The sequence below is a fragment of the Dendrobates tinctorius genome, unplaced genomic scaffold, assembly GCF_039654945.1.
Source record: "Dendrobates tinctorius isolate UK_male_01 unplaced genomic scaffold, ASM3965494v1 ptg000063l, whole genome shotgun sequence".
Classification (NCBI taxonomy): Eukaryota; Metazoa; Chordata; class Amphibia; order Anura; family Dendrobatidae; genus Dendrobates; species Dendrobates tinctorius.
Genome location: NW_027361731.1, coordinates 1,894,187 through 1,915,238, shown reverse-complemented (window position 1 = coordinate 1,915,238; position 21,052 = coordinate 1,894,187). Strand labels below are relative to the sequence as shown.

Sequence of the window (21,052 nt, the reverse complement as noted above, 5' to 3'; positions counted from 1 at the left end):
AGATGGGTGGGACCAGTCACCTACAAACCCACCCAGGGGCATGTGTCTGAATGCCCAATGTAAAGCCTGTGTGTGTATGGCTGGGTGTGTTTAAAGGACCTGCAATGAGGTCGTGAGCCATACCTCAACTGTGGGTGTGGCTATGGACCATATAATGTGCCTGAGGTCTGGTCACATGGGAGAGAGTGTGTGTACCTGAATGGTTCAGGGTGCAAGTGTTGGGAGATTCTGGGAGGATTGGATCCCTGGAGCACGTGCTGCGATCTTGGACCTGGTGAGGCGTGAGTGTTGGATGGTCTAAGGAGGGTACAGACGTCCTGAATAGCACCCGCTGAGGCCCTGGTGGCCGATGTGTTGGGAGACCCTGGGAGGATGGTTGGATCCCTGAATAGCACCCGGTGAAGCCTGTGTGTTGGACGGTGAAAACCAAAAACAAAACACAAAACAAATATCCTGGAATAAAAAAGTAAAAAATATGTTGCAAAAATTGCATGAAGGTAGTAATAATAGTAATAATAAGGGTATTTAGTTAACATAATTTTGATCAAAATAATGTAGAAGCCACGTCAAGGCAACCCTTGTGGGACAGTCCTAACTCTTGTATTTAAAACCTTTCCACTTGTCAAGTGACGTAAATGTGAACAAGGACAGAGGGACTGAGCCACCAGTAATAGTATAGGCCAGACAGGTTCCAAAGTTCCAGTTTCTCGGTTCCAAAGTGGGGACGGACGTCTTGAATATCACACAAACAGGCCACGTGTGTTTGCAGTGCCGTCACTAACTCTGCATTGGGGGAGCTATTGTCCGCCTCTGGATCTGGACTGTCAGGTGCCCTGGTGAGTAAGGCGTTGTCCGGGATGGTCATCCCAGTTCGGCAGCTTCCCTGAGAGAGACGACTACCAAAGAGTTGGCATCTGGAGCAGGAGCTCCTGCGAGGTAACCCCGGACATGGGGTATAAGTGTTGGTGCTTGTGTTATTCTATGGACATTAATGAAGTGTAAGGTCTGCAGTCGCCCACGGTAACTGGACAGAGAGGTCCAGCGTGGTTAGTGACAGCGTATTCAAGCAGTGTACTATGTAATGTTACGGACTATGTGTAAGCCTGTGCAGTATAAGGGTGTGTGCACACGCTGCGGATTCTGCTGCGGATTGATCCGTGCGGATTTTGCAAAATCCGCAGGTCAAAAGACCTGTGGTTTATCATCTCTACAATGGAGCAGATGGTAAACCGCAGCAGAATCCGCAGAAAGAATTGACATGTCATTTCTTTCTGCGGATTAAAAACCGCAGCAAAACCGCGTGGAAAATTCCGCAGCGTCTGCACAGCGGTTTTTATTTCCCATAGGCTATAAAGATACTGTACAACGCAGCTAATTCTGCTGCAGATCCGCAGGACCAAAACCGCTGCGGATCCGCAGCAGAATCCGCAGCGTGTGCACACACCCTAACGCGGCTTACGGTGCAGTTTATGATGGCACAATAAACTGCACTGGATTGTTTTAAGTGAAAGTGTTCCTGTGTGCCTCAATATCGCAGCCAAGTGAGTGTTCCTCAACACTAACAATAAGTGCTACCCTACATATGGTGGAGAATGCTAAGGGCACTTTTATAGCTTTGTTGCTAGGGGCAACGGACAAGGTCTACAAACTTGGTTGCTAAGGGCAATGGTACAGGAGGCACGTGTGAGGTATTTTGCTGTGACTCAGTGGGGTCACAAAGTTAATTTTAAGTCAACGTGCTGTGGCTCGGCGGGGTCACAAAGGTTGCTGTGGATCAGAGGGTGCACGAAGACGGCGCAGCGGAAGCGTGCACAGACTTGTGGCAGCGGGAGCTGCAGTTACAATTACAGCAAGAGGTTCTGAGGCAGCAGGAGCTGCAGTGACACCAGCAGCTGCTTGTGAGCGGCAGCCGGAGGTGCTGATGGTTTGTGGCTACAGCAGGAGCTGGGGCAGTGCCAGCAGGAGCTGGTGGGGTGTCATAGAGACATCAGAGGTACAGACTGTGCAACCTCTTAAAGGGCGAGTACCAGCCACAGAAAGACGTAAGGGACTGTGTGAACTTGGACCCGAGACTGCTGTGGGGGAGTCCACGGAGTGTTCCCCGGAGAGGGGTGGTGTCCCTAAACAGGGTGGTGTCCCAAAAGGGGGCGGTAACCCTAACAGGGATGATTGCCCAAAAGGGGTGGAGTCCCAAAAGGGGGTGGTAACCCATACAGGGATGATTGCCAAAAAGGGGGTTGAATCCCAAAAGGAGGTAGAATCCCACAATTGAGTAGTTGCCCAAAAGTGGGTGGAGTCCCAAAAGGGGGCGGTAACCCAAATTTGGGTGGTGGCAAAAAAAGGCGGCAGCGAAGGCGCCATTGGACTGTAGCTGGGAGCAGCGAAGTTCCTGCTATGCAGGCCCCTGCTATACTGTGGATAGCTCGGTCAGTGAACTGACACTACAGTGCCCCTTCTGGCTGGATGGAGAACGGGTGATAGGATTGTTAGACCCAGGGAGTCAGGTGTCTGAGCTGAGGACCCCTCCTGGACGTTCTATGTCGCCTGGGACGGGGACAAGAATGAATGGCTTTGGTGGAGACAATAAAGAACCTTTGACAGCATACCTCTACATTGACACGACTGAGGGCTCCCCTTACCATGAAGTGACAGTAGTTCCGGACTTACGGGGTATTATAATAGGGCGGGACTTAGAAGCCATGTAGGACTGGTGGACAAAAAGAGAAGTGTCTGTAGAAATAATGTGTGAGAGGTAATGGTGTGGAAAGTGCACCCCCTAAAGTTGACAGTCCTAAGTTAGGCATGACCAAAGGAAATGGTGGGCGGGCCCAACTTAGTGACAGGGCGGTAGCAGCCATGCCCAAAAGTATGACCAGAGAGAAGGGTGCGTCAGCCCAACTTACGGACATGATGTCACCTGGCATGTACCACAGGGTGACATGGTGATGTGATACAGGAAAGATGTATATCTTTGCACTGTGTTAGCCAGTAGATAGAAAAATATTCAGAATTGAGAGTCCTCAGTGGTTGATACCTTTGATAGTGATGTGGTAATTAAAAAGAGTGGAGCTGACATCCGAACAGAGGGTGACTTGAGCATTTACCATACTGTGGGGTATGACACAGGTTATTGCCATTAGCCACCACTAGGGCAGTGGACAACGTTCTGCAGGAGGAGAAGTTCTCCAATTTGACCGCTATCACCCGACAGCTAGAGGGTCAAGTTGACAAACTGACCAAGGAAGTGTGCATGTGGCTAGAGCGAGTTGACAGTTTTCACCAGGTAGAAGCGCACATACAAAACTCGGAGAGAGAGCGCAAAGAGATCTGTCAACGGCTGGCGAAGGAATGTTTAAAGGTGGCGAGTATGGAAGTCACCAACTCCACGCAGTTGGAGCAGCTGCACCACCTAGCGTCCGAGCTCTCGGCAGTCAAGGCCCTGAGACATACGGCCGAGCACAGAGTGGATGAGCTAGAGAAAGAAGTCTTGGAGCTCAGAGGTCACCTGACAACGTGGCAAGGTGGGAATAAGACCCTAAGGGAAGATATGGAAGTGCTCAGAGAAGCAGTGAGAGGTCTTCTGCAAGAGGAGAAGGTGGTGGTCAAAAACTTACAGCGGCCGTGCCCGACTGATGGCAAGGCAGAACTGCCAATGTCCATCTTGGCAAAGTATCATGAAGAGTGTAAATCTCAGGAATATTGTGAGCCAAGAGCTGAACAAGACAGTCACCCGGTCGTGGCAGATGTCTTGAGGGAAGTGTCCGTGGTAAGCCAGGAGCCATCTGTCCACGTACTCTTCAAGTACGCGATGGAGGTACCCGAAGACATGCGAGAAGCGTGTCCCAGTGAGGGTGCGCATGTGGCCTTTAAAAAGGCAATAAAAGCCTATAGTGTGAACTGGGCCCCAGAGACGAACCAGTTGGTGATACTGGCAGATAGGGAAGTCACAGAGAAGCGGGGGACTGTCCTGAAGGAGATGCAGATACAATGTCTCCGCACGAAACAGATGGTCGTGTTGGGTAATAAGAAAGCCGCTCGACACCTGGAGCTTGCGAGGGAAGCTCAAAGTCGGCTGGGCTTCATGGAAAACATAAATTCCGGTACCCAGAAATCTGGTGGGGAAAGTTGTTAGAAGACTTGGAAAGGTGATGCAGGAGATGGTAAATAGATCTGGTGTGAAGAGAATGAGGATCCCACCTGCTGGTGAAATCCAAGTAGCGGTTGAAGATGACATGGTTCCAGTCATTGTTGTTGGCTCGGTGGAAAGCATTGGAAACATCCGAATGCTACTGGAATATCGGGTAGCCTACCTGCAGAAGATAGAGCAGTTGAGACTGGAACGATTGCAGATTAATAAACAAATGCAGAACATCAGGTGGTGGCTGCCTCCAACCCAAGGTGAAAGGACCCGAAGGAATCCTCCAAATAACAACATGGCAGGTAGTCGAAGACTATCAGCAAGACAAAAACATTGAGAATCTGCAAGTGGCAGTTCTACTGTCAGTACGAAACTGAGAGACCTTAGCTCCTGTGAGGTACTAAATGGGTCAGACAGATGACTCGACTGTAAGTGGGACTTCTGAACGTACCGACTAAGAGAGCCAGCCAGTGAAAGGTCGGGTGATGGGGCATACTACGAAAAAGTGGAGACTAAAAAGGGTATGGTGACACAGTTGGACGGTGACTTCAGGGCCAAAGCTCAAGGCCGACATAAGGACTGCTGGGGGCAGGGAAGGCCTAACAGATTGACTCTGCAACGGGAAAGGACATAGTCCGATAATGTGGTGGTCCCAGAGAGGGATATAATGACAGTGATGGACTATGTCTCGGGAGCTGACGCTCAAAGACTGAGAGGACCCTCTCGACTGGTAGGGCAAGGTGACATATGTGCCCAGTCTCAAGGCCCCTGGTTTGTGACAAATGTTCAACCCCACAAGTTTGAACAGAGGGGGGAGTATGTGATGCAGTGACCCCTGTGACAGCTAGGGGGCGCTGTATGGGCTGCCCGGGACATGCATGCAGGCATTCCCTTTGTTATGATGGGAAAATGGTGAGCGGCAGGATTATAAATGGCCGAAATCTATCACAGGGGTGGGTGCCCTGTGATGGAAGCTGGAATATGTATTAAATCAGCAGAGATATACTGCTGAGGATTTGTTGCTGTGTATCAGGGAAGCTTCTAGGTGACTTGGTGAGATGGGTGGTTCCAGTCACCTACAAAACCACCAAGGGGCATGTGTCTGAGCGCCCAATGTAAAGCCTGTGTGTGTGTATGGCTGGGTGTGTTGAAAGGACCTGCAATGAGGACATGAACCAAGTAATCCATACCTCGACTGTGGGTGTGGCTATGGACCATATAATGTGCCTGAGGTCTGGTCACATGGCAGAGTGTGTGTACCTGAATGGTTCAGGGTGCAAGGTCCTTGAGGGTCAGTGTTGGGAGATTCTGGGAGAAGCATCGGATCCCTGGAGCACATGTTGCGAACTTGGACCTGGTGAAGCTTGAGTGTTGGACGGTCTCAGGAGGGGGGAAGGACGTCCTGAATAGCACCCGCAGAGGCCCTGGACCTGGGGGCCAGTGTGTTGGGAGACCCTGTGAGGATGGTCAGATCCCTGAAGAGCACCCGATGAGGCCTGCGTGTTGGACGGTTACAAGTGGAGACGGACGTCCTGAATAGCACACAAACAGGCCACGTGTGTTTGCAGAGTCAGTGACGGCACTGCATTGGGGGAGCTACTGTCCATCTGGACTGTCAGGTGGCCTGGTGAGCAAGGCTTTGCCAGGGACAGTGATCCCAGTTCAGCAGCTTCCCTAGAGAGGACTACCAAAAAGAGTCGGCATCTGGAGCAGGAGCTCCTGCAAGGTAACCCCGGACATGGGGTATAACTGTTGATGCCTCTGTTATTCTATGGACATTAATGAAGTGAACGGCGTGCGGTCACCCACGGTAACTGGACATAGAGGTCCAGCGTGTTTAGTGGTAGCGTATTCAAGCCATGTACTATGTAGTGTTATGGTCTATGTGTGAGCCTGTGAAGTATAACATGGCTTACGGTGCGGTTTATGATGGCACAATAAACTACATTGGACTGTTTTAAGTGAAAGTGTTCCTGTGTGCCTCAATATCGCAGCCAAGTAAGTGTTCCCCAACACTAACAATAAGTGCTACCTTACACTATATACTGAATCGTGGGTATGTTTTTTCTATTAGTCACCTTGTGACTAATCTTCAGGGGGTGAATTATGGGTATAGTTGAGGAATGACAAGAGACAACCCATTTAAGAAGAACCAATTTTGTTTAAAACTATTCCAACATTAACATAAAAAAGGCTTTTCCCCTATGTGACATCTCTGATGTTTATTAACAGTTGAATTCCAAGTAAAATATTTCTCACTTTACAAAAATGGAAAAAGCTTCTCCTCTGTGTGACTGCTCTGATGTCTAACAAGAAGCGCTTTCCGGTTAAAACATTTCCCACATTCTGAACAGTAAAAAGGCTTCTCCCCTGTGTGGGCTCTTTGGTGACTAATAAGATGCTGTTTCCGGTTAAAATATTTCCCACATTCTGAACAGGAAAAAGGCTTCTCCCCTGTGTGAGTTCTCTGGTGACTAACAAGATTTGATTTCTGTTTAAAACATTTATCACATTCTGAACATGAAAAAGGTTTCTCCCCTGTGTGGATTCTCTGGTGCTTAACACAACCTGATTGATTCATAAAACCTTTTCCACATTCTGAACAGGAAAAAGGCTTCACCCCTGTGTGAGTACTCTGGTGACTAACAAGATGTGATTTCTGTTTAAAACATTTATCACATTCTGAACATGAAAAAGGCTTCTCCCCTGTGTGGATTCTCTGGTGCCGAACACAATCTGATTTATTGATAAAACATTTCCCACATTCTGAACAGGAAAAGGGCTCCTCCCCTGTATGAATTGTCTTGTGACTAAAAAGATATGATTTATGTGCAAAACATTTCCCACATTCTGAACAGGAAAAAGGCTTCTCCCCTGTGTGAGTTCTATGGTGACTAAAAAGCTCTGATTTCTGATTAAAACGTTTATCACATTCTGAACATGAAAAAGGTTTCTCCCCTGTGTGGGTTGTCTGGTGCCGAACACAATCTGATTTATTGATAAAACATTTCCCACATTCTGGACAGGAAAAAGGCTTCTCCCCTGTGTGAGTTCTCTGGTGATTAACAAGATTTGATTTCTGGTTAAAACATTTCTCACATTCAGAACATGAAAAAGGCTTCGCCCCTGTGTGGGTTGTCTGGTGCCGAACACAATCTGATTTATTGATAAAACATTTCCCACATTCTGAACATGAAAAAGGCTTCTCCCCTTTGTGCGTTCTCTGGTGCTTATCAAAACTTGATTTATTTGCAAAATGTTTCCCACATTCTGAACAGGAAAAAGGCTTCTCCCCTGTGTGGGTTCTTTGGTGACTAACAAGATGCTGTTTCCGGTTAAAATATTTCCCACATTCTGAACAGGAAAAAGGCTTCTCCCCTGTGTGGGTTCTTTGGTGACTAACAAGATACTGTTTCCGGTTAAAATATTTCCCACATTCTGAACATGAAAATGACTTCTTTGCTTTAGGAGCAGTTTGTTTTTTAATGCCTCTTTTGTGACTTTGATTAGTAGTCAGTAATGAATCAGAAGATGGGACCTGTTTCATAGAATCAGATGAAAGATCTTTTCTGTGAATGGATGATGGTATATCTGGAGCAATCACTTCAGTTGTATTTTGAAGGATCTCAAGATCATCAGATTTAAAGACTGAAGATGTCAGCTGTCCCTCTGATCTTCTGGTACAGTCATCTGCTAAGATAAAAAACAATTTTTTAATGAAATGTCCTTGAGTTTTATATTTTTGAATATTTCTACTTGAACTGTCCATAAAAATGACAAGCTATGTAAAAAACTTTATTTACCAAGACAATAACAGTTCACAGTTAGGGATGAGCGAGTAGTGTAATACTCGGACTCGCTGTACTCGTTATGAGTACCTCCTAATACTCGGGTACTCGTAACGAGTAGCAAGTCCAATGTAAGTCTATGGGAAATGTGAGTAATGGGCTGTGCGGGGACTGTGCCAGGATGTGCGGGGACTGTGCCAGGCTGTGCTGGGCGGGGACTGTGCGGGGACTGTGCCGAATATTGAGAGGCGAGTAGTGAAATACTCGCCAGGATCAGAGTACCGAATCCTAACGAGTATACTCGCTCATCCCTATTCACAGTTTAATAGAAAACCTTGTTGGATGAACCAGCAGTGCATCGTGTGTGGTGTTCAACTGTTTGTTCATTCTACCACCAAATATCAAATAAAAAGAATTGATGTTATGTAGGCGAAAATAATACCAATTCTCATCTCACAAACAAAACAAGCCCCCCCCATCATGTCAGTGAAAAAACAGAGGTTCCCACACCATTAGTCGCTCAAAGGCGGTTGAAAAGCAACAAGGTTTCTATAAACCAATCCAGCAAAATCCGCTCTCACTTCTGAGTCTTGCAGTGTGCTCAAACATCATTTAGGATCCCTGTATTTAGCAATATTATAGTGAGAAGAACCCACTTAATTTATGGTGTTTGGCTCCTGGAGCACAATCTGGGCACTATGTGTTGGGTAATAAAATGGCAAATGTGTAATTTTCACTCTCCAACATCCACTGCGTGTTAATTTCCAGAAAGTGACTGTGGAGTCAATATATTTACTCCTCCTACACACGTGGTAAAAATTGTTGGTACCCCTCATTTAATGACAGAAAAATCTGCAATAGTCACAGAAATAACTTGAATGTGACCAAAGTAGTAATAAATAAAGGACACGTGTATATTCCAAACAGCGCTCAGAAATAGAAGAGGTGTCCTCCTGCAGGATTTAGCGGTAAATATACAATACTAATGCTAGAAGTAAAACCCCACTGCGAGAGGGTGTCCTTAATTTCACAAAAGTAGGAGTTTACTTGTGAAATAAATGTCAAAATACCACTACACATATAAAGATGTTAATATGTATGCCTGTAGTTGTAAAGAGGAAGCCGCAAGCTCTCAAAACACGTAGAATTAGGACCCTATGTATATTTCTATACAGCTGTTTACAGGTAGGGGTGTGACGTCACTAACCCTATTATACTTGGTCATACCGCTTGGGTCACTTGGCAATAATAATCCACAGACCTGCCACCGGCTAGGGCAGCATCTGGTGTATACTATCATTGCCCAAACTTAACCCTATAAAGCCTCCGGAATCCTTAGATCCACGGTTACGTGCTGCTACAGAGGGACTTATGCAGGTCAGTGCTAGGAGCTCACAGAACCTAGTTAATTTGTATCAGCTTCCTGATAATTATAAACAAACTCCACCCACTCTCTTCAGGCCGCTAGGCTTCTACAGCATAACCGCGTGTCTCTGGCGGAGTGCACCGGGCCCCATCTCTTTTACAAATCGGGCCCCAGCGGCAGGATTTTGCTGGTGCAGTAACTGAACCCTGTGTTCAAGACGCAGAGCTCAGTTACACTCTATTGCTGAGACACAGGGGGCAGGATGAAAGATATGGGGGCATGATTGGAAACACAGGGTGCAAAAATGGTGTCACAGGGGGCAGAATGGAGACACAGGGAGCAGAATGAAAGATATGGGGGCAGGATTGCAGACATGGTAGCAGGATTGGAGACATTGTGGCAGACTGGAAGACATGGTGGCAAGATTGGAGACATGATGGCAGGATGAAAGATATACGGGCAGGATTGGAGACAGAATGCTGGATTGTAGACACAGGGGGCATGATTGGAGACATGGTGCGGGATGGGGACAGGTGGGGCAGGATGGAGACAGGTGGGGCAGGATGGAGACAGATGGGGCAGGTTCATGGGACAGGATCATGGGATAGATGCGGTAGGATAATGGGACAGATGGGCAGGATAATGGGACAGTTGTGGCAGGATCATGAGCCAGATGGGGCAGGATGGGGAGATCATATAGGGCAGAATGGATACTCATGAGGCCAGGATGAGAGAACATATGGCTGGGCCAGGAATGAGACACACGGGGGCCAGGATGAGGGATATTATTACCATAGGGGCCAATTAAGGGATATTATTACTGCAGTGATGTATTCATTTTATTTTTTGAGTATACTGTTTTAAATGGGGGGGGGGGGGTCCTGTTATTGTGCATAGTGATACTATGTTGCCTTTTTTTTCTTCATTTGGTGTAGTGTGGAAATTGGGAAAAAAAATAAGTAATGTGTTCTGCAAACAGTGCTCTAGATAACTGTGTAATTCCCTGCAGAGACGAGCCCTGGCTGGAAGTGACGTACATCTGTGCTGGCTAAAGATGAAAGACTTCACCTAGAGGCGTCACTGGTGAGTCAGTGTGTCACCTATACACTACTACTATACACTGTATACTATATACAGCGTTCCTGTGTACAATGTCATACCACAAGATGTGGCCTTCCCAAAACTCTGTCTGATGACAAATTCACATATAGCAGGATGCAGCAGGCCTCCACTAATAAAGGCAAGGAGCAGCCCAGGTGCAGACTACTGATAAAAACCACCACCCCACACCTACCAGACCATGGAGGGGTTGGCTGCCTAGTATAAAAAATGCACATAGATAAGGCTTGCATAGGACTATATGCTATATCTGCATTTGTCATCAGACAGGGTTTTGGAAAGGCCATATCTTGTATTAGTTTTTTTGAATTTTTTTTCTATGTTAGCTGTGTACAATGTCACCAGTGATCACAGTATTACCTTTACACTGACATTTGCATGTGTATGATGGCACATATGGTGATATTAGTATTGTGGTTTTTTTTTTTTTTTATTACTGAGCAGCATTGTAGTATTCAGTCACAAAGTGGTGGTGATAGGTTGTCCGTCCATGGTGTGGTAGCATTTGTTCATTGTATGTGGTATTATTGGTCACCATGTGGTGGTAATATGTGGTCTAGTCATGGTGTGGCGGTATTTGTCCCCTGTATGATATTATTCGGTGACTGTGGTTTTAATATGTGGTCTGGACAAGGTGTGGCAGTATTTGTACTTTATATGTGGTATTATAGGTCACTGTGTTGGCAATATGTTGTCTGGTCATAGTATGGTGGCATTTGTCAATTGTGTGTGATATTATTGGTCATTTTAAAATTTAAAACTATACCTAAACTGTATTGCATATTTTAACAAATGTTTAATAGGCTAGAGTAGAGTAGGGCCCAGCCAAAATAGTCTACCATGTCGTGGTGGCGGCTTAAAAAAATCTTTTGGCCAAAACAAAGGCTGCTGGATCGGTGGGGCTGTGGACAGTTCGAGGGGGCCCCAAAAAGTTTGCCAGTATGGGGCCCCGAAATTCCTAGTGGCAGCCCTGTACACGCATACGCATTAACATCTTTATATGTGTGGTGGTATTTTGACATTTATTTCACAAGTAAACTCCTACTTTTGTGACATTAAGGACACCCTCTCGCAGTGGGGTTTTACTTCTAGCGTTAGTATTGTATACTTACCGCAAAATCCTGCAGGAGGGCACCTCTTCTCCTATTTCTGAGCGCTGTTTGGAATATACACTTGTCCTTTTTCAAAATTATTTGACAAGAGGTGGTTACTGTCACCCAAACTTAGCAGCCAGTAACTCAGGAGTGTGTCAAGCGCCAGTGGGCTGTATATATTTTAACTCCCGGAGCTTTTTTCGATTTTTCATTTTCTGCTCCCCTTCTTTCCAGAGCCATAACTTTTTATTTTTCTGTCAATATGGCTATGTGAGGAATTATTTTTTGCGGGACGAGTTGTACTTTTGAACAACACCATTGGTTTTACCATGTCGTGTACTCGAAAATGGGAAAAAAAATTCCAAGTGCACTGAAATTGCAAAAAAGAGTGCAATCCCACACTTGTCTTTTGCTTGGCTTTTTTGCTAGGTTCACTAAATGGTAAAACCAACCTGCCATTATGATTCTCCAGGTCATCACCAGTTCATAGACACGAAACACGTCTAGGTTCTCTTTTATCTAAGTGATGAAAAAAATTCCAAAGTTTGCTTCTCCAATTTTCATGATCTGGGGTCGGGTGAGGGCTTATTTTTTGCTCACTGGCTGACGTTTTTAATTATACTACTTTTGTGCAAATATGTTACTTTGATCGCCCATTATTGCATTTTAATGCAATGTTGCAGCGACCAAAAAAAACGTAATTCTAGCGATCAGGTTAATCCTTTTTTTTTTATTGATAGATCGGGCGATTCTGAAGGCGGTGATACCAAATATGTGTACATGTGATTTTTTTTTTTTTAATTGTTTTATTTTGATTGGGGCGAAAGGGGTTGATATAAACTTAGTTTTTTTTTATTTTTAAAACACTTTTTTTTTTACTTTTGGCATGCTTCAATAGCCTCTATGGGAGGCTAGAAGCATGCAACACTTGATCGGCTCTGCTACATATGGGCGATGAGCAGATCGCCTATATGTAGTAGATTTACTGCATTGCTACGAGCGCCGACCACCGGGCCTGCGATGCACTCACTTCCAGCCCGGCGGCCGGAAGTGCTAGTTAAATGTCCGCTGTCAGCTTTGACAGTGGGATTTAACTAGTTAAAAGGCGCGAGCGAATCGAGATTCCACTCACGCCTATTGCGGGCACATGTCAGCTGTTTATAACAGCTGACATGTCGCGTCTTTGAGGTGTATTCACCGCTGGAGCCAACCTCAAAGCAGGGGATACTCACCAATGACGTCATCGGTAAGGAAGGGGTTAATAATAAATTTTAAAAAATCTATGAAAATGAAGAAATGAAAGTCAGATATTGATTTTCAACCATGCTTCCACATAATTTTTTAAATAATAAAACTCATGAAATAGGCCTGGAGAGAAATGATGGTTCCCTTAACCCCTTACCTACAATTGACGTAATATTCTGTCCATGTGACCATGGACCTAATTACCATGGACGGAATATTACGTCATCGCGATCAGCGGCGCCCACGTGGTGAGCGCCGCTGATCGCGGCCGAGTGTCAGCTAATTATCATAGCTGACACCCGGCACAATGTGTCAGGGGCGGTCACGGACCGCCCCCGACACGTTAACCCCTTGCACACCGCGATCAAACGCGATCGCGGTATACCGGGGGTTAAAGGGAAGCATCGGCAGGGAGGGGGCTCCCTCCGTGCTTCCCTGAGCCCCCCACGGCAGCGCAATGTGCAGCGCTGCTGCGGGGGGCTCTTTCCCTACAGGCCCCCGGATCCAAGATGGCGACGGGGGCCTGCAGGGAGCTGACTTCCTCACTGCCTGCAAAGCGAGGAAGTCTGCAGCAGTGCCTGTGACAGATCGCTGATCTGTCACAGTGATCTGTGATGTGACAGATCAGAGATCTGTCACAGGACAGTGATGTCCCACCTGGGACAAGATAATAAAGAAAAAAAAAATAAATAAATAAAATCGCTAAATAAATTAGTAAAAAAAAAAAAAAAAAAAAATATTCCCCAATAAATCCATTTTTTCAAAATAAAAAAAAACAATAAAAGTACACATATTTGGTATCGCCGCGTCCGTAATGACCTGCCCTATAAAACTGTCCCATTAGTTAACCCCTTTAGCGAACCCCTTAAATAAAAAACGAAGCAAAAAATAATGAATTATTATCATACCACCGAACAAAAAGTGCAATAACGCGCGATCAAAAAGACGCATATAAATATCCATGGTACCGCTGAAAACGCCATCTTGTCCCGCAAAAAACGAGCCGCCATACAGCATCATCCGCAAAAAAATAAAAAAGTTATAGCTCGCAGAATAAAGCGATACAAAAATAATTATTTTTTATATAAAATTGTTTTCATTGCAAAAAACCGACAAAACATAAAAAAACGACCTAAATGAGGTATCGCTGTAACCGTACTGACCCGAAGAATAAAAACGCGTTATCAATTTTACCGCACGCGGAACGGTGTAAACGCACCCCCAAAAGAAATTCATGAAACGCTGGTTTTTGTTCATTCTGCGTCCCAAAAATCGGAATAAAAAGCGATCAAAAAAGGTCACGTGCCCGAAAATGGTACCAATAAAAACGTCAACTCGTCCCGCAAAAAATAAGACCTCACATGACTCGGTGGGTCAAAATACGGAAAAATTATAGCTCACAATATGTGGTGATGCAAAAACTATTTTTACAATAAAAAGCGTCTTTTAGCGTGCGACAGCCGCCAAACATAAAAACCGCCATAAATAGTAAATCAAACCCCCCATTATCACCCCCTTAGTTAGGGAAAAATAATAAAACTAAAAGAAAATGTATTTATTTCCATTTTCCCGCTAGGGTTAGGGCTAGGGTTAGGGGTGTGTTGAGGTTAGGGTTGGAGTTATAATTGGAGGTTTCCACTGTTTGGGCACATCAGGTGCTCTCCAAAGGCAACATGGCGTCTGATCTCAATTCCAGCCAATTCTGCGTTGAAAAAGTCAAATGGTGCTCCTTCCCTTCCAAGCTCTACCATGTGCTCAAACAGTGTTTTACCCCCACATGTAGGGTATCAGCCTACTCAGGACAAATTACAAAACAACTTTTGGGGTCCAACTTCTCCTGTTACCCTTAGGAAAATAAAAAATTGGGGGCAAAAATATAATTTTGCGGAAAAAAATGTTTTTTTTATTTTCACGCCCAGGCGTTATAAACTTCTGTGAAGCACTTGGGGGTTCAAAGTGCTCTCCACACATCTAGATAAGCTCCGTGGGGGGTCTAGTTTCCAAAATGGGGTCACTTGTGGGGAGTTTCAATAGTTTAGGTACATCAGGGGCTCTCCAAACGCACATGACACCCGCATACCAATCCATCAAAGTCTGCATTCCAAAACGTCACTACTTCCCTTCCGAGCCCTGACGTGTGCCCATACAGTAGTTTTCTCCCACATATGAGGTATCAGCGTACTCAGGACAAATTGGACAACAACTTTTGGGGTCCAATTTCTCCTGTTACCCTTGGGAAAATAAAAAAAATGGGGACTAAAAGATGATGTTTGTTGAAAAAATACGATATTTTTATTTTCACGCCCGGTCGTTATAAACTTCTGTGAAGCACTGGGGGGTTCAAAGTGCTCACCACACATCTAGATAAGTTCCTTGGGGGGTCTAGATTCCAAAATGGTGTCATTTGTGGGGGGTTTCCACTGTTTTGGTACATCAGGGGTTTTCCAATCGCGACATGGTGTCCGATCTCAATTCTAGCCAAAAACGTCAAATGGCGCTGCTTCCTTCCGAGCTCTGCTATGCGCCCAAATAGTCATTTACACCCACATATGGGGTATCAGCGTACTCAGGACAAATTGCACAATAACTTTTAGGTTCCTGTTACCCTTGGAAAAATAAAAATTGGGGGTGAAAAGATTTTTGTGGAAAAAATATGATTTTTTAATTGTACCGCTGTACGTTATAAACTTCTGTGAAGCCCTTGTGGGTTCAAAGTTCTCACCACATATCTAGATAAGTTCCTTGGGGGGTCTAGTTTCCAAAATGGGGTCACTTGGGGGGGTTTCCACTGTTTAGGTACATCAGGGGCTCTCCAAACGCGACATGGCGTCCGATCTGAATTCCAGCCAATTTTGCATTGAAAAAGTCAAACGGCGCTCCTTCCCTACGGAGGTCTGCCATGCGCCGAAACAGTGGTTCCCCCCCACATATCAGGTATCAGCGTACTCAGGACAAATTGCACAATAACTTTTGCAGTCCAATTTCTCCTGTTACCCTTGGTAAAATAAAGAAAATTGAACCTGAAGTATTTTTTTTGTGAAAAAAAGTTAAATGTTCATTTTTTTTTTTAATATTCAAAAAATTCCTGTGACGCACCTAAAGGGTTAATAAACTTCTTGAATGTGGTTTTAAGCACCTTAAGGGGTGCAGTTTTTAGAATGGTGTCACTTTTGGGTATTTTCCATCATATAGACCCCTCAAAGTGGCTTCAAATGTGAAGTGGTCCCTAAAAATAAAATGGTGTTGCAAAAATGAGAAATCGCTGGTCAATTTTTAACCCATAACTTCCTAACAAAAAAAAATGTTGGTTCCAAAATTGTGCTGATGTAAAGTAAACATGTGGGAAATGTTATGTATTAAGTTTTTTGTGTGCCGTATCGCTGTGATTTAAGGGCATAAAAATTCAAAGTTGGAAAATTGCGAAATTTTTGCCAAATTTCCGTTTTTTTCACAAATAAACGCAAGTTATTTGAATGCAATTTTACCACTAACATGAAGTACAATATGTCACGAGAAAACAATGTCAGAATCACCGGGATCCATGAAAGCGTTCCAGAGTTATGACCTCATAAAGGTACAGTGGTCAGAATTGTAAAAATTGGCCCGGGAGTCAACGTGCAAACCACCCTTGGTAGTGAAGGGGTTAACTTAATATTTTGTTGCACAACCTTTTGAGGCAATCACTGCAATCAAATGATTCCTGTAAGGCCGGGGTCACACTGGCGAGGAATACGGACGAGTGAGGCGTTAAAAGCACGCATTACACACGGACAAATGTTTCTCTATGGGGCAGCTCCCATCAGCCGTATATTTCTAGTCTGTATTCTACGGTCCGTGCCAATCGCAGCATGCTACGATTGTCAGCGTACTACGGCCGTAGTACGCCAATGCAAGTCTATGGGTGCGCTAAAAATACGGATTACACACGGACCACACATGTGACTTGCGAGAAGTACGCACCCGGTGACTTACAAAAGCCGGCAATTCAGTGCGCTATACAGTAAACTCACACTGACAGGTTTAATAAAGAAACGAAAGAATAGATATAGACACACACAGAATACATTGTGTGTGTGTATATATATATATATATATATATATATATATATATATATATATATATATATACACACACACGTCATTGTGACAAACATATATATACACATTTATATTTCACAGAGTTCTTCATAGCAGAATAGCCGCTAAGTAAATTGCCGGCTTCTATCAAATAATTCCCCAACCCGACATGAAATGACACATGGTTACATTCAGTAAAGCATTTCATTTCTTGTTTTTTTTTATATGTTCTTGACTAATAATTAGATGAGGGATTGTGTGCAAAATTTGGGAGTTGTAGTTGTTATTTTAAGGGCTTAATTCTTTGTTAAAAAATGTGTGGGCTTCCCATTGCCCTATATTGGTGGCGAGTGGGTTAATCTAACAAAGGGTTAATGTCACCATTCGATTGTAAGGTGACATTAACCCTTTGTTAGATTAACCCATTCGCCACCGCTACAGGGCAATGGGAAGCCCACGCATTTTTTAAAAACCAATTAACCCCTTAATATAACTACAACTCCCAAATTTTGCACACAAACCCGCATCTAATTATTAGTCAAGGACATATAAAAAAACATGAAATGAAATGCTTTACTGAATGTAAAGCATGTGTCATTTCATGTCGGGTTGGGGAATGATTTGATAGAAGCCGGCAATTTAATTAGTGGCAATTCTGCTATGAAGAACTCTCTGAAATATAAATATATGTTTATCTCAATGACGTGTGTATATATGCGCATTCTGTGTGTCTATATCTATTATTTCGTTTCTGTAAGAAACCCTGTCATAGGGCTCCATTATATGTCCATTTTGCAAGGCGGCAAGAAAATATCGCCATACGGATGCAGACATGAGCAAAATACGCAACCACACCTTGCTTACGGATGATATACGGAGCACTATTTAGGGGTCATTCATCCGTATTACGCCTGGAAGCTACGGACCATATTTTGAGTCGGTTAGTGTGACCCCGGCATAACTGTCAATGAGACTTCTGCACCTCTCGACAGGTATTTTGGCCAACTCCTCAAGAGCAAACTGCTCCAGTTGTCTCGTGTTTGAAGGTTGCCTTTTCCTGACGGCATGTTTCAGCGCTTTACACTTGTGTTCATTAGGATTTAGGTCAGGGCTCATAGAAGGCCACTTCAGAATAGTCCAATAAAATGAACACTGTACCAATGTTTTCCTCTTAGCCATTCTTGGATGTTTTTAGCTGTCTGTTTTGGGTCATTATCCTGTTGCAAGACCCATGACCTGCAACTGTGTCAAGCTTTCTGACACTAAGCAGCACATTTCTCTCTAGAATCCCTTGCTAGTCTTGAGATTTCATTGTACCCTGAACAGATTCTTGACACCCTGAACCAGATGCAGCAAAGAAGCCCCAGAACATAACAGGGCCTCCTTCATGTTTCACAGTAGGGTCAGTGTTCTTTTCTTGATATGCTTCATTTTTCCGACTGTGAACATAGATGAGACAAAAATTGAAAAAAAAAAAATTGAACTTTTTGGCAAGGCCCATCAGCTCTGTCCATAGGACATTCACCCAGAAGCTTTTGGGCTTGTCAACATGTAGGTTGGCGAATTCCAGTCTGGCTTTTTTATGATTTTTTTTTCCAATAATGGTGTCCTCCATGGTCGTCTCCATGAAGTCCACTTTGGCTCATTCAATGACAGATGGTGCGATCTGACACGGATGTTCCTGGAGCTTGAAGTTCACCTTTAATCTGTTTAGAAGTTTTTTTGGGCTGTTTTATTACCATTCATATTATCCGTCTCTTTGATTTGTCATCAATTTTCCTCCTGCAGCCACACCCAGGGAGATGAGACTGTAGCCAAAGGAGCTTAAATTTCTGAATAATATGTGCAACTGTAGTCACAGGAACAACAAGCTGCTTGGAGATGGTCTTATAACTTTTACCTGTAACCCATTTGTCTATAATTTTCTTTCCAATCTCCTGAGACAACTCTTTCCTTCGCTTCCTCTGGTCCATGTTGAGTGTGATACACACCATGTCACCAAACAGCACAGTGAGTATCTGTAGCCTCTACACAGGCCACTCACTGATTCCAAAACTGCAGACACCTGTGATGCTAATCAGTGGACAAACCTTGATTTAACATGTCCCTTTTGTCACATTATTTTCAGGGGTACCATCTTTCTGTCCAGGCCTATTTCATGAGATTTATGTTTTTAAAAATTCTGTGGAGGCATGGTTGAAAAGCAATGTCTGACTTTCATTTGTTCATTTTCACAGATTTTTTATTTATTATTACTTTTGTCAGATTCACGCTATTTCTGTGACTATGACTATTGTGGGTTTTTGTGTCATTAAACGAGGGGTACCAACAATTTTGATCGCTTGTGTATAGATTATAACCCTCAGTGACTTAATTTATAAAATGGAATCACTTTATGGGGATTTCGACCATTCTGGTTTTCTGTCATTTAGTTATATTAGGGCTCCTGCATATGGTGTGTTCAATTTCACCTGGGGTCTGTTCCTGCTCTCCAGCTGGAGTAATCTGTTCCCTACTTCAGCCAATTGGAAAGTACCACACCCTACTAAAGCTCAAAGCATATGGCTGGAATCTGCCAGATACATCGTTCTCCTCTGGTTCAGTCCTCTGTGCTCAGCTCGCGGCTTGTGTATTTGCTTCCTGTTGTGACCGTGGCCCGTTTACTGACTATTTTTTTTTCTGATTCTGTATTATGTCCTTCTGGTTCTGACCCAGCTACCTGACTATTCTTCTTGCCATCTAATACCACAGAATAGCAAGTAACACCATGGTCCAAGCCTAGGGGTCCCTGTGTAAGTCCAGATCCATGTAAGGGTGTTATAGGGCGATGAGCAAGGCAATCCTTGGGATATGGAAAGCAGAGAAGATAGTGCCAAGCATGTTCATGGTGATTATCTTTTGAACTGCCAGGTGACCCAATACATTGTGTCTGCAAACTATTCCAGCTAGATCTGCATTCAAATAGCTAATTGGCGCTCCTTCCCTTCTGAACACTGCCATGTGCCCAGACAGTAGAATACAACCGTATATAGGGTATTGTGCGAAGATGGAAAATAATCTGTAAGATCCATTTGTTTTCTATTATCCTTTGTGAAGAATTCCAATGTTATCACCACATAAAGCGACACGTCAGATTTTAAAAATGGGGCCTGATTAGGAACACAAAACTGGCTGCAGGAAGAGGATAAATCAGGGTATTTTGGACACTAACTACTGTAATAAAAAACTGACTATAGACAATAACACATCTACTGAAATGATCATCAGTAATAAATGAGTAACTAGTGGTGAAACCTCTCTGGGGTAATTAGTGTATGGGGCTCGGTGACTTAACCTAAACTATCGTAAGCTCCAATATTTTCTGTCATTTGAGTTTCAAGAACAAATATTACACATTTAAAAGAGAACTGTGTATAATAGTGCAGAGCTGATGTGTCTTAAAGGCAACCTGTCAGCAGGATTGTGCAAAGTAACCTACAGACACTGTCAGGTCAGTGCCGTTATACTGATTACAATGATACCTGGTGATGAAATCCGTCTTGTGGTTGTTGTTTAATCTTTATTTGTAGTTTTCAGTTAATGAGGTTCTCGTGCTCTGGGGCGGGGCTGTGGGCGGGGCTTTATACGGTGCTCTGATTACATATGCATCTGTATTTGCTTATGACAGGTCACTGATCCCTCACTGATCTGCCCCCTATATTTACATAAAGCATACAATAGTGTTGATATTATTGTTAATGCCTATAATATTTTATCGTGGCTATTGTGAGGCTTAGCAATAACATTACATCCATCAAAATATCACCGGCGATGGTGGCGCCTGCGTAGTAGCATCTATAAGTAAGAGAAAAGTGATACTGGACAGGCGCCGCAGGTGTCATTTTGCTGGATGTAAATTTTTATTTTCTCAGTCTCACAATATTATAGGCATTATCAACAATAATATCAACACTATTATATACATTATGTAAAATAGGGGGCAGGTCAGTGAAGGATCAATGACCTGTCATAAGCCAATACAGATGAATATGTAAGCAGAGCACCACATAAAGCCCTGCCCACAGGCCACCCACAGCCCCGCAGCACGAGTATCTCATTAACTGAAAACTACAAGTAAAGATTAAACAACAACCACAAGACGGATTTCATCACCAGGTATCAATGTAATCAGTATAACGGCGCTGACCTGACACTGTCTGTAGGTTACTGTGCACAATCCTGCTGA

The 21,052-nt window shown here is 44.0% G+C and overlaps 2 protein-coding genes across 6 annotated transcripts in view; one reads left to right on the top strand and one right to left on the bottom strand.

Moving 5' to 3' along the window:
* The window catches only part of LOC141094141 (uncharacterized), a 392,749-nt gene that overhangs the window by 139,269 nt on the left and 232,428 nt on the right, over positions 1-21,052 (top strand). The gene's annotated exons all lie outside the window — the stretch shown is intronic.
* The window catches only part of LOC141094142 (uncharacterized), a 43,297-nt gene continuing 28,524 nt past the window's right edge, over positions 6,280-21,052 (bottom strand). For 4 of the 5 annotated variants that reach the window (XM_073579881.1, XM_073579884.1, XM_073579885.1 and 1 more), the window contains one exon: positions 6,280-7,831. In XM_073579881.1, coding sequence (XP_073435982.1) covers positions 6,399-7,831 — 1,433 coding nt within the window. In that variant the 3' untranslated portion in view covers positions 6,280-6,398. The remainder of the gene's footprint in view (positions 7,832-21,052) is intronic. The other variant, XM_073579882.1, reaches the window with a different exon arrangement.